The sequence below is a fragment of the Trachymyrmex septentrionalis genome, unplaced genomic scaffold (assembly GCF_001594115.1).
Source record: "Trachymyrmex septentrionalis isolate Tsep2-gDNA-1 unplaced genomic scaffold, Tsep1.0 scaffold72, whole genome shotgun sequence".
In the NCBI taxonomy this organism is placed as follows: domain Eukaryota; kingdom Metazoa; phylum Arthropoda; class Insecta; order Hymenoptera; family Formicidae; genus Trachymyrmex; species Trachymyrmex septentrionalis.
Window position 1 is genome coordinate 1,176,146 of NW_017305905.1, and position 15,077 is coordinate 1,191,222.

General features: G+C 36.0%; 1 protein-coding gene across 1 annotated transcript in view; it reads left to right on the forward strand.

Moving 5' to 3' along the window:
* LOC108753817 (Down syndrome cell adhesion molecule-like protein Dscam2) overlaps positions 1-15,077 on the forward strand; it is a 78,514-nt gene that overhangs the window by 14,750 nt on the left and 48,687 nt on the right. Inside the window, exon 6 of the mRNA XM_018495735.1 lies at positions 8,606-8,755. Coding sequence (XP_018351237.1) covers positions 8,606-8,755 — 150 coding nt within the window. The remainder of the gene's footprint in view (positions 1-8,605; positions 8,756-15,077) is intronic.

Genomic DNA, 15,077 nt, shown 5'->3' on the forward strand with positions numbered 1-15,077 from the left:
GTATATCTTGATTAACTTATAATATATGTAAGCGTTGTACAATTTGAATGATGATCGCTGATAAGTACGTCGGCCAATGAGTACATACGATGAGTACGCAGAGCGAGGAAATTCTCTTTCCGGTTATATCACCCCCCTGTCTCTCCCTGCTACTCAGACACCCTGTCCCCTCGCCTAACTTTGTCAAAGTTCAAAGTGGCACGTGGTAACGATTCGTTTCCGCTGGCCACGCGGTCTGATCTGACGGCGGCTGAACGGCGGCGGCAGCACATATATACGTGAGAGTTAATGAACCATCCGGTGGCTCTCACGTCGCGAATTACGATAGGCCTAAGAAAATAAGCCGACATCGTGTCTACGAACGCGAACGTAGTTAAGTTCGAGAAGTTGCGTAGGAAAAGTTCTTGAATTCTCATTTCAGCATGGTGTAATGTCAGTAAGCATACTATTTTGACAAGATAAAATAATGTCAAGTGCGAGAGGATAGAAGCGATACTTCCTTGAAATTTGATTTACGTTATTATGACTTGTTTCGCATTATTTCCGATATACAAAAATATTCATGGGGCATCTCGCGATACAGAAAGTTCTCAAATTACTCCTATAGTTTCAATTGCTTTTTGTTTTAATAAAAATATTGTTTATTCGCTTGATTTATTTTTCTAAAAGGCTTGAACTTTCTTGTTTATTAACGTCTAATTTTTTTCTTGCAATTTACTTGCGGAAAATTTTTCATCTACAGATAATACGAAAGATTAAAAGCGATGAACGCATTCCGTTTCACATACAATGGGGCTATTTTTAAACAAAGCGAGCTTTCTTATTGATTAAATTGAACATTGTTTTAATATGTATCCCCCACATATAGTCGTCACTCAGCCTTATAATCCGGAGATCTTGACCGAATACGTTATAAGGGGAAACAGCGCGATATTAAAATGCAGCATCCCCAGTTACATCGCAGAATTCGTTACTGTCGAAGCATGGATTCGCGAAGACGGCGAGGTCTATCTACCGACGGATCTTACGGTCGCACAGGGTACTACAAATCCCATTGGGCGGTTTTTAATTATTTTAAGCATCCCAACACAACTGAAAATTTGTATATGGATTAGGATGTTTAATATTTATTCTTATTTAATAGAAAATCTTATTTAATTGAAAAGAGAGAGTATACCTATAAAATAAGTAACTCAAGAATTTAGTAGGACTCTAGAATTTGCAGTAACTTGCTTCTTGATTAGAAAATAATTTATAAATTAAAAATATTGATAATTTTTTTTGGATTCCTAGTAAAATCAGTTAGCCATTATAATTATATTGAATTTTACTTGAATTTTTTACTTTACAACCTATGTCTATATCTATATACATATACAATTCGCTGTGGAAAATATTTGTCGCTTATTTATGTTTACTAACGTTGTTAACCAAAAAAATAACGCATTAGTATTTTTTCTTTTACGATCCTATTATTCAAGGCATATTTTATTTTCCGTCGAATATTCCACCTATTTAACTCTTTGAAGCATACATTTTTACAAGAATGTACAAAAGGAATTTTATGACGTGCCCAAGAAGATATTTCTTGTTAAAGAGTGACAAAAAAAAATATTTTAAATTTCGATTTGATCGATTGATTTATTTCATATAAAGTAATCTAAATTAATCGTTTAAATTTCATCGTTATAACTAATTAAATTATCAAATTTATTCAAAGAAACAATTTATTTCTCACCGTGTCTCAGAGAGTTAACACATTGCCGGCAGTGGTTTCGCAGTTCTACGTTACCGAAGCCGAGAACGAATATGTGATCCGAGCTAACAGCGCGATCATGAAATGCAAAATACCGAGCTTCGTGTCCGAGTTCGTCCAGGTGGATCAGTGGGTGGCCGACGACGGGACGATTTACACGTCCGATCTGGAATACGGTATGATGCCGGTCGATGTCGACGTAGAGATGCCGTTGTATGTCGTTGTCTGCGGGGCAGCTTCTCCATTCTTTTATTTCCCCGTTATTTTCATTTCCCACCCTTAAACGAGCTCTTGCACTTTCTTCTCATTCGTTTCCAGGCAATCCGGCAACTGTTGGTTGCAGTTCGCAGCTCGTGACAAGTTTCAACTTTTACTTTCGAATCTGCTATAATCCAGTGCACTTGTGCAATCGTATTTAGAAGTGTATTTAAAATTCCTATTTACTCACCGTTACATCTCAGAATATGTTGTTATAAGTGAGAAATATACAATAAAAATATTGCAAAATTTTGCAAAATTCTTGCAAAATATAGAAATACGTTTCAATAAAGTAACACAATTGATACTGATTTGTAAAATACACCGAAAACTCTTTTTTTACATGTCGTTAATTATTATTAAATAATCATGTATTTGAAAATAAATTATGCATAACCGAAAACGAAATAAGTTCGCAGCTATGACAAAACTATCAAAATAATAATATACATATAGAAATAAATATGATTTAATTTTTTCTTGAAATAAGAAAATAATTTCGATATACGTAAGTCTGTCTTATTGATTGTAAATGTTGTTTTATTGAAAAATATTTCTATTTAAATATAATTTGCAAGAATTATTTATTACGTGTTTTCTCGGTTTTGATGTTTGATAATCTGAGATAGTAGAGAGTAATGAATAAATCAGATCGTTAAGTTACTAGATAAACATCTGAAAGGTAGATATGAAGAGGTAGATAATAATTTGAATGGCGAAAAATACGATAGCTGTGCAAAATTTTAATTGTCTTTCGGTGCGGTTCGAGTAGTGTTCATCAAAGCGAAACAAAAATTTGATATGATATACCACGATTAGCTTTGAGAAATCTCGCGTTGCAGTGGTCCAGCAATTCTACGAGACGAGGGTCATCGACGAGTTTGTCTTACGTGGAAATACCGCAACCCTAAAATGCCTCGTACCCAGCTTTGTGGCGGATTTTGTAGATGTGATTGAATGGCAGGATGAGGATGATTCCATTTATACCGCGAATAGCCAACAAGAAAAGGGTACTTATACTGATTGCACGAAACCAATATCGACAAAATGATGAAATAATTATAAATTTTTGTTACATATATTATTTCTAAATCCTATTATATTATAGTGATGCAATTTTATTTGTTTTTTTTTTTTATAGATAACTTTACTTTTTTCTTTATATCTCTTTTATTTCTTTTCCTGTGTCCTTCAAATTTCTCATAACATATCCGTCTTTCAAAGATCTTGCAATTAAATTAGAATGTACAATATTTGTCTCGGATGAGTAGAGACGGTTCATTCATGTAATGTACCTATGTGTCTTGCACATATTAGCGTTGGTCGGTAGAATTCTCGTACAATGGAAAGAAAGGTTGATGGTCGATAGAATGGAACGCAGGTTCTATCCCGAAAAGTTTACCTTTTCTATTTAGAGTTCGATGAAGGTGAATAGAGGCAGAGCATGCAGTCGGTAGTGGTCTCGTTCGGCGTGATCCTCGGATTAGGATAAGTCAGATTAATCGGGTCGAGAAGCGAATTAACGCCTGCGCGCGACCAAGTGATTTGATCCACTTTCAGTAAAGAGAGAAGATCGTTGAAGGGTTATTCCCGGTAACGTAATCGAATTTACTTTACGGCTGCGCTAGCCAGTGCTTGAAGACATTACATGTAATATCATAATATGTAATATTAATTAATGAGGCGAAGTTATACTAATGTCTTAAATTTCATCATATTCACGAGAAATCACAATTTCATTTCTGTACCTAATTTGTGATTACGGAAACGGATATTATTTCCCGAAGTGTGTTGCACATTTCAAAAGGGTATAGTAACTATTCATTTATTAATGAATTCGTGAGATAAAAGTAATTAAGACGATAAATCTTATTCATAAGAGCATGAGTGGTATAAAATTCGGTTTGTGATTATGAAGTAATATCGAGGGATAAATGTTCTGTTAAGTATGAATTTAAATACTATTCGTTAAATATGCTGCTTGATCTTCTTCGATACAATGTATGCGAAGAAATTTCTATGTGAAATTAAGAGACGGAGTGCCGGATTTGTGTTAATTTGCAATTAGATTAAGTGGGATTAACTGGATCGATGTTTCACGTGCACCGGACGTTGCTGGACTCGACAGCAAGCACGACCGGAGGCTGGCTGCAGCGGCCACGCGGCCAGCCAGTTTGCAGACAGCCAGACTCATTGGAATTTTAATCGGCGTGATCAAAGCGCACCGGCGACACTCGGCAGCCTAGAACAAACTCCAAACTCTTGTTTTTTTTTCTCGCTTCATTTGCAGTGGTCGCCCAGTACTTTGAGGTTCAGGTTTACGATCAGTTCGCGATACGCGGCAACGCGGCTATTTTCAAGTGTCAAGTTCCCTCGTTCGTGGCCGACCACGTGGACGTGGTGGGATGGATCGATTCCAACGGCGGCAGCTACGTCGCCGACGCACAATCATATGGTAGTAAAAATTGAAGGGACGCAGCGCACTGTGTGTATTGTGTTCCCCTTTATGAACTGGCAGATCGTAAATTTGGTTTGAATAGGGCGCAGATCACCAGTCACCGGACGTGAGAACTGGATCGCTCGACCGAGTTAGTCGATGTCTTGCATGCGCTTTCTACGATTCTCTCTTTTCCTCCTAACGATACTACGTATCATGTTTGTTTAAGTGCGCGAAGTGTATAAGGCGCATATAATGCGATTAGATATCTTCCATATCGTTGCGATGCGCATCGATGCCACTTGTTTATTGAACGTGTATAACGAATCGTATGTAATGTTGAACATCGATCGCGTCTATTTCAAGACCGGTCGCGCGACCAGTTCTCTTTGACAGAAACATATTCTTCAGTTGCCATAGATAGTAGAGTTTATTTTAATTCACAAAGAAAAGAGACGCGACGTTGACGTGAATAGGATTCCTAATTATGATAGGCTCGCCGAGCGGAATTTATCGAGTCGTTGAAAATCCATCGTGATGATTACATTATGTACAAGTTTGAAAATAACGTCTGAATCGCTCGTTGAATACCTGTTTTTATAATTATAAATTCTGAAAGTTTGTTATATGTTCAATTTTTATTGAACATTCTACATACAATAAAACTGAAGCATTTTTTTTTATTTAAATAAGGATGTGTTACACATATTTTTCAACAAAATCAGAAAATTATTTTAAAAAATTACAGATTTTTCTTTATTGTATTTCAAATTAGTACGAAAAGGCAATTTGGAACCTGGAAAAATTTTTTGTTAAGAAATAAATACGTTTTTAAAAATAATTAAAATAAAATAAGAAAATTTTCTCTTAAACTGTAACTGTGTTTGTATTGTTAAACATAATTATTGATCTTATTAAATTTTGTTTTATATAATATATTTATTTTTTAGGGAAAGTATAAATTTTCCATTCTAGTCACGTCGCAGAAACTAAACATCCAATATATTATTAAAGCTGTGTCTTATCCAAAATAAAATATTCTTAACATTTTTGTGGTACAAGTTCTGCGATAATACCGAATGTGTCATTCAAATTGAATTCCTTAAAGCTTACAATATATTATTTAGATGACTATTTATCTTCGAGCCAATACAATAGTATACCTGATCATAGGTTTCCTCTTTTCTTGATATGAAATAACATAAATTCTTACTTTACATTAATAAAACTAGCTCTTATTAATGAAACTTTTTCTCTTTTCTCACGGTTTATAAATTTTATTAAGATCTACTTGGAAATTACGTAATATAAACTGCGTTTATATAATAAACGGATAAACGAGATAGTTGAATAAGCTCATACATAAATACACAATTAAGTATTTTGTCTATCAATTGTAATGCCTCATCCATCATTGTAAAATTAATTCATAATGAAATTAATGACGTAAATTCCTATTATCACTTTTTACGTACAAATCGACGAAATCGTCAACTGCACGAAGTCGAAATCGTGTGTAATCAATCGACGAATGATCGACACGTCCTGTCAGGTGGTAGATGTGCGCCTTATGGTAAAACCGGAAATCGGTGTCTGGTTGCAGTTGTCGGGCAGCGGTATGCAGTGAACGTGATGGACGAACACGTCCTTCGGGGGAACGCCGCAATTATCAAGTGTCACATACCGAGCTTCGTCGCCGAATTCGTCGAGGTTGACTCTTGGATCGAAGACGAGACCACTGATATATATCCTAGCGCCGATTACGGTACATACAAGGCGCAATATTTCATATCATCTTCACTCTGCTCGAATATCGCGTGAATCTTCCATTTCTATGACACTTGCAATCCATCAAATTGGCGTATTATCTGGATACTTATTACAGAAATAAACGCATAGAACGAATAGAATAGGAATTATGTTCTATTTTTGTGTGTATTTATATTATTCCATTATCGAAGTTGTATGATTCGTGAGATAACATCTGTGCAGAAGATTTTAGAATCAGTCTAGAAGCAGATTCTTCGACTAGTTTTTCTTATGATTTTTCGTTTTTTTCCTTCTTTCCGATGTATCTTGTACAATATTTTAGTTGAAAAACTTAATGCATTTTCTTTGGATTATTTGTTCTGTAAGAGCGATGCATTTCAAGCGTTCGGTAAACGTAGAATTACAGTGGTCGGCAAACTATTAGTATGCGGTAATGAGATCAAGGATTCTCTCATGACTGACGTCGTCCGACCATCGTTCGGTAATGACACTTCGTTTGACGATCGCTTTCGCGTTCGAGCAAAAATTATCCTCGGCTCGACCGTGACAAATAAATAATAATTAAAAACGTGCTGGTTTCAATCACGAGATCCCGAACGAAATAAAATACGTGCACAGTGACAATGGTTTTGACACAAATTTGGACACATGAGAGGAAAAAAAGGGAACGGCAGGAAAAGGGAATAAACTATTTCGCCAATACAAATTTATAGTTGCGAAATAACGAAAATACCAATCCAGGTCGTTTAAATCGTTCCATCGGCCTCCGCTCTATCGACCAAGTACCGCTCGAATCGATATCACGCGTGCGAAATACAAGATATACGTGCTCTCTTGTTTTGATGTCCCTCGTTTCAAAAGTACTGTGCAATGTGGGATTTTACGTGGAAATTTGTATGTAAATTTGTACGACGTTGACTGCCGCTGCTCGCGCTGTTCCAGACCTCTCTTCCCTCTTTCCACCGATTTTTTTTCCGATCGTTTGATTCGGCCCATCCGTCTCTTCTCACCTGTACCCTCCTCTCTGTGTGGTAGTAGCTAAATGGCTGTGGATAGCTTGTGTGTGATCGCATGAAACTAGTTCGCCTATCCAGGAAGTCTCGTTTGTCGATGAGATTCGGCCGCAAAAGCGATCAGATTTGTTAGAGGCGTTGGATTTTCAACCACAATGGAGATTAACTTTAACATGCAAAATGGATTAACAGCAATTCGTTATATCCCGTTTATTAAGATAATCTGTAGCAAGTGATATTGTACATAGATATTTGCTAGAATCATTTTTGGAAAATTAATGATAAAGTCTTTACGAAATAATTTCTTTCTTTCTTGTATTGTTTATAGTATTGATAAATACTGTAGATTTTGTACTTAGGATGATTTTTTGTTCTCTTTACGGTTATATTGTAATAGATACAAAAGACATATAGATTTCCTGGATACTTCAACGAGCAAGAAGAATATCGCATATATTTACATTCGTAAAGAGATGAAGATGTGATTTCGCATAATATCTTTCCCATGAATCTGTAAGTGGACGCGAGATTCTTTTGCTGTTGTTTGACGAACGTGCTTTGATTCCATAAAGAATTCGCCGAATTGTCGAAGCGGGAAATTGAAGGGTCCGTGTTCATTCAGCATTCGGCGAATTCGTACACTGCATGTAGGTACATTAAGTAAGAGCATTGTGCTTGAAACATAGTATACAGAGAGAACAATTTTGCCGAGTATATAAAAATTTAGTTAGATTTAAAAACTAACTTTTTTATTTTATTAAAATAATTATGTAGGACGCTTAAGCATAATAAGCAAAAAATTTGACATTCTATAGCAATTATCTTGAACGTCCTACATAAATATTTTAATGGTCCAATAAAATTATTTTAGCCTAGTAAACACTAAGAGTAATGTAACATTGATGTTATATTACTTTTAGTTATGTTAATGTTTACTGGGGTAGATCTGAAAATAAACTTTTTGGCTTACCAAAATAATTATATAGGACACTAAAAATATGATGAGCAAAAAGTTTTGATATTCTAGCAAATCTTGAACGTTCTACATAATTATTTTGATGATCCAATAAAATTATTTTTAGATGGGTATCTAGTTAAATTTTTAGATACTTCAACGAAGCTTTCTGTGTAATATTATATCACTGTCATTCGAGCATCGTGCAGTTAAGTCGGGATAATCGACTTCCCCTTGATATTAATAACATATATGTATGTCTTTGTAATTAATTAGTGGCGATGTGCCCATAACTAATCAATTTAATAATATCGCATGACATCAAATAATACGATAATCAGTCGATCGATTATCCCGACAAGTTGCGTAAGGACTAATGCGCAATGACTAACGTATGCAACTCTGAACGGGTTTAGATGGAAAATACTTGGTGCTGCCATCCGGAGAGCTGCACATCAGGGACGTCGGACCCGAAGACGGATATAAGACTTACCAATGCCGCACGAAGCATAGGCTCACTGGCGAAACTAGGCTATCCGCAACGAAGGGTCGTCTTGTCATTACTGGTGAGTGAAAACGCAGAAGTGTCTCGTTCCTTTTGTACGGAAATTACGATTCTGATTCAGCATCACTCTCTTTGACAAATGTTTCTCATCCTTCGATTTAAACGGAGGAGTACAACTTCACTAATCAATGTTTCTATACCTGTTTTTCTGAAAGAAATCAGAATCGTATTTCTCATTTCGAACCTGGACGCCACAGTTCACATTTTTCACTTTCTAGATCAATATAAGTACAGTTATTTGTGGCAATTAATTTATATCATAGACACGCATATTACGATCATGGAAGTTAATTAATTATGAAACCGTTGTTGCGTAATAATTTGTTTATTTACCGAGTTAGCTGTAAATTAATCGGGTTAATATAAATATAAATTTATGTGCAGGTATATAAAATATTTTCCCTTTTTTTTTTCTTTCTAAATATGATAGTTTATAGGTGTATCTCTTCCAATTTAACATAAATTTTGAAACATCAATTTTTTAATGCCGTTGTTATTAGCTACCTATTTCTCTCATTGTGAGGTGTCTAGGTTCGAAATTATTATCCAAAAGATTATTGATTTTCCATAATAAAAATAAATATACACGAAACTAATATTTTAAGTAATTAGTGTAATCTTCCAAATTATTTTCTAAATTACTATTATTGTCGTGCAAGGCATTGTACTTTCTAGGAAAATCAGTTGTCTTTTTGGATATACAATCACGTTCCACGAACGTGCAATCGTTTGCGCCAACGAGCTTGATCGACAATTTCATGCTCGGTTCTTTCCGAAAACGCGAAGGACTGTTAGGAGAAATAATTCGATATTTTTATATTACGAACTTTACCTTCGAATTTATTATCTTAGAAAAGCCGAAATGCATGTCCGGCATTTAGCGCGGTCAAGCTCGAGGGTGAACCTGAATGCTGGGACAGGGTACCCCTGCGGGCACGCGCCACCGCCCGCCCAAAACTCGACTCTTGATATAATCGATTTCGAGAGGAAATATCCAAAGACAAATGAATGAAAAAAAAAAAAAAGAAATAAATGACTTGTGCGAAATTCTTTCGAAATGCTTTGCGGCGCCTTCCGCGATCTCCGGGCTCTGTCCTTCGCTCTCGCGTGGTAAGTTTACGGAACATGTTCTTTCAGCCGAGAACTTCATCGTGTGGATGCTGCACATAGTTCTATAGATGTTAATACTCAACGCAGCTGAGCTTCGTTTCTGTGAATCGATCGTTTAATTAAGCGGCGTCGTCTTTGTTCGCTCTTGCAGTAAATGAGCAGGAACATTCGAACCGTTAAGTGCGACAATGATACTAGCCATAATTTTCCCATTTTGAAAAGAATTCTTTTCAATCATGTTTTATCTTTATTAATTTTTAGGAAAAAAATTGAAATTTTATAACGAACTCGAACACAATGAAATTGTTATAGAATTTTGTTTTCCATCCTTTTTAGTTCGTGATTTGTAGCACTACTTCATTCAATAGCACATCGTGTAATTCGGATAGTCTAGAGTTAAGAAATTCTCTTAGATATACTGCGATGGATTCACCGCACCACAACGCGACATTGAGCGCGAAATCACTTTTGTTTCGCCATCGCTTTCGCGTAGCCGTTGAATATCTACACTGATCGGCAGGATGACACCGATAAACGAATTGCTTTCTTCGTATGAGCGGTGCAATAGCGTAGGCAAAGCTGTCGAGTCACGTCGACGCGATGCAATAATCTAGGGGCTACAACTAGAGCAAGATGCAATATAGCCGTAATGACACTGATTGGCGACACGAGCATGGGGTTTGACAAGTATATGGCTCTACTGGCTTTTCGTTATGCAGAACCCGTGGGCAGTGTGCGACCAAAGTTTCCTACGATGGACAACATAAATGGACTTTCTGTGGGCTTGGAAGGCAATATACCGCTTCTGTGCCCTGCCCAAGGATTTCCAGTACCGTCTCATAGGTACGATACTCTTGATCAGAACAGAGATGAACTCTCGATTGGGAAACTATTAAAGGAACATATAAAGTAGTTTGCAGGATGGTTTTATAATAATGATACTTTCCTTTACGTGTTAAATTATAACAGACAGTAATTTTTAAAATGACAGGGAATAAAATTCTAGAGCATAGAAGTTTGTATCAATAGTGCTGTAATGTTACAATGTTACTGCAATTATTGGAATGTTGTAAATATTATTGCAATATTGTTGGAATGTGTGATCTTGTATGAGATTGTGTAAAGCAATTAGTAAAGACGAAAGTAACAATTATTACCTATACAATACAGATCATTTCAGCAATAATATTATAGCAACATTGCAACGTTCCAGTATTAATGTAGTTGAAGTATTATTGAAAATGTTGCAGCAATGCAAGCATCTGTGCTGTATAGATAATTTCATTTATTCAGGAACGATAAAATTGTATTGTTGAGGAGAAGATAGTCTATTTTTGTTAGCTAAAATTTAAATATATTTATTTAGATTTCAATTAGCGATAAAAGACAGTCTTTTATCGCTATTTAAACTCAGATATTTTATTTATAATGTATGGAAATTAAACTGAAAATTATCTTAGAGAAATAATAAAATTTTTGTAATCAAACGTGAATCTCAACTTTTATCAGACAATACCAATAACCTTTGTTGTTACGCCATTATTTAGCAAATTTGTATCGTGTATGTGTATGTGTGCACAGGGGTTCCCCGTTCCTTCTCATTGATCTAGTTAAAGCACTTAGTGTCTCATCATTCTTGAAGGTACTCACATAAATTCATATACGGTCACGACGTTGAGTCAATTTATCGCTTATCTTTCCGCAAGGACGATTCTTGATTCGCATCAAAATTACAAGCGAGTTGAAAGAATGAGAAAAAAAAACAGAAATGGCGTGCATTTTAGAACCAGTGGGCAGTGTGCGCCCAAAGATTCCGTCGACGGACGACGTGCGCGGTTTCCGGACTCTCGTCGGAGACTCCCCTGCCTTGATGTGCCCGGCACAGGGGTTCCCCGTTCCCCTGTACAGGTAGAGACTACAACACTGCCACTACGAGCGAACGCGAATCCTTCGGGATGACCGTTCGTCGCGGGCACGCAAGTCTCCAATTATAAACGATATGATCAGAGCCGATCGGCAGTGTGAGACCCAAGTTCCCGACGATCGACGACTCGAGGAGCTTTCGAACGACAAAGGATGGCTCGGTCACGTTGCTGTGCCCTGCTCAGGGATTCCCTGTCCCCTTGTACAAGTAAGTCGTACTAGGCGAAGTCGTATGTATTTTTCTTTCTTTCTCTTTTCTTCTTGGGTCTCGTAACCTGTCGCAGAGCCTGTGGGAAGCGTACGTCCAAAGTTCCCCAGCGTCAGCAATATAAACGGTCTCATCACGTCTACGAACGGAACTTTGCCGCTCCTGTGCCCTGCTCAGGGCTTTCCGGTCCCTTCATATAGGTATTGCATTATCGAATACCTTGATGTCATTTTGCTCTTAAAGCGAGTCTCACGTTGGTTCTCCATTAAGGAATTGCGATTAAATATTCGGTGCTTGCAGTGAAGCTGCTGGGTAATTAGCAATGACGATACACTTGACATATCGCGGTGATCCTTTTATGTCATATAACTGATTTCTTCAGCGGTATTGTCTCAATTTTATATTAATATACTCTGATGGAAAGTCCTAACGCTGTATTCATTTTTGATAATTAGAATCTTTTAATGGAAGATTTGCTTTTTAAAGGTTTTCGGGATCGCTAAATTCAATTTCAATGCAATTAAAAAAAATAATATGATTATCGTAAAACTCGATTTTAAAAGACTTTTGATATATCTAAGTTTAAATGTATTATAGTATGAAAATTTAAAAGATGTAGTAATCACCTAAACTCTCCTGCATAAAGGAAAGGTATCAGAGGGCTTAAATAGTTGGAAAATTTGTGTGTTAAATTTAACATTTAACTTTTGTATTAATTTTACAAGATGTATATATTAGAAAGTAACAAAAATTATATAAAAAAATTAATATAAAAAATGTAATACTGACGCAATTTGTAAGTAAACTGTGGAATCATATTTTTTCAGTAAAATTAACATTTATCATATGTTAAATTAACACGTATTTTATTCATACATTTTAATATTCATTTTCTGTTTATGTTATCTTAACATATTTTATACAATATTATTAGAGAGAAAATCGCTTTTTATATTATTTTCATAATTAAATGTTAGACAAAACCTATATTTGTAGCATTAACCACAGAGATTTGGACATCAAAAAATAAAATTGCGCTACGTTGCGTTTTTATCGCAAAGATTTGCAAGATACAGATTTAGTTCGAGATTCAGGGGTTCCCCGTCCTCCTGCATATAGATGATATTTTAGTTAGCGGTAATAGTGTGTACGTACGATTCAATAATGTTTAGAGCCGGTCGGCAGCGTGAAACCGAAATTCCCGACGATAGATGACATCAGAGGGTTTCGTATGATTAAAGATGGATCTGTCACATTATTGTGTCCCGCTCAAGGGTTCCCTGTCCCTATTCAAAAGTAAGTCGAAATTCACGAAGATGTTTCGTTGTGATGCATCTCACTGTCATCTTCACTTTTCCTCTTATCCTTTCCAATTACTTATCTTCTTCTCTCCCGGACTGCGACTGGCAGAGCCCGTAGCGAGCGCACGTCCAAAACTTTCGAGTATCGTCAACCTGATTGGATTCGTGACGAGGACCAACGGGAACTTGCCACTTTTTTGCCCTGCGCAAGGATTTCCGCTTCCGTCTTATAGGTAGGATAGAGCATTAAAATGGCGATTTAAATACGATGATGTAAGATCAATACCTGTAGTTTTAGAATTTTGTTTATGCAAAGATAAATGTACTAGTTAGTGGATTGTTAATGGACATAACCCAATTATTGGATGGAAAATGGACAAAAGTTTTAAATATATTATAATAGCTTTCAGTTGTTTGTACGTAAATTCGTTGTTTCTAAGTAAATTCGTTATTTACAAAAATTTAGTAAGATTAATTTATTTAGAATCGTACATACCATTAAAAGTTTATTATTAAAAATATTTTTTTGTTACTTTGTCCAATAATTGGGTCATATCTACTAACTGGTACATTTATTTTATATTATTATAATAGTAAATTAGAAGAGGCATTTCTCGTCGATAATTCCTATCACGATATTGAAAAAATATTAAATTTTGACACGGAATTGTACACAATTATCCGATTAAATAATGGATTTCAAGTTGGTTATTATTTTAATGGGTTTAAAGGGTTCCCTGTCCCCTGGCATACATAAGTGGATCATTGTAACGTTGTCAGCGTTTCTGACACGTTTCCTTCCACGCCCGTGGTCTTTTTGTAGAACCTGTGGGGAGCGTACGTCCAAAGTTTCCGACAATGGATAACTCACGCGGATTTATCTCAAACCAGAGAGACTCTTTGACTCTACTCTGTCCTGCTCAAGGATTCCCTGTGCCATCGCATAGGTGGGACAAGGTTATATCACCGGCAGTTTTAGATTTACAAATAGAAATAATTGTGTAATCTCTAGGAGTGATAGAAAGAACACGAGCATTCGTAATTAAAATCGGTTATTTTCTGAAATTGCAAACATTTTAAAAATATAGAATTAACAAGCTCATTTTTTTCTCACGAGAAACTTTTCTTTATTGTTTCGAATATTTGTTTATTGTTTTAATATTTATTTTGTAATAATATAATTATTAATATGCCCTGTCTCAGCAGTTTTAAACAGTTATTTAAAACAAGAAGTGAAATTCGATTTAAATTATCACATTTTCGTCGTACAACTGTACAAATGTAGATACGTGCGCTGTACGCTCGTGCTTTTCTCTTTCGCTTTCTTGTAGAACCAGTCGCCAGCACAAAACCGAAATTTCCGATGACAGAGAATTCGCGTACGTACACTGTTCACTGCGATCGGCCGCTGACTCTCATGTGTCCGGCACAGGCCTTCCCCGTTCCAGCTTTCAGGTATACAAAGCGTCGATGTTATAAGAAAGCGAGTGCGTACTATAGAGAGACCATATTCCGGTTGGCGCACGATGGCATGGCAGTGCGGAATAATGTAGAAAAGACGAAGAAGGAAATTGCGGACGGATAGATAGAACGGCGTATACACGCTCTGCGTGTTCTCATCTTCTCTTTTAATCTTTCAATGTCTGTTATACGAATCACCATACGTCAATTTCCGGTGATCGATTATTATACATGGAACGTTTAAATTTACTTTATAAACATAAAATTTTTCTTTACTAAATTTTACTTCAACAAAATTTTAACTATACTGTAATAACTCT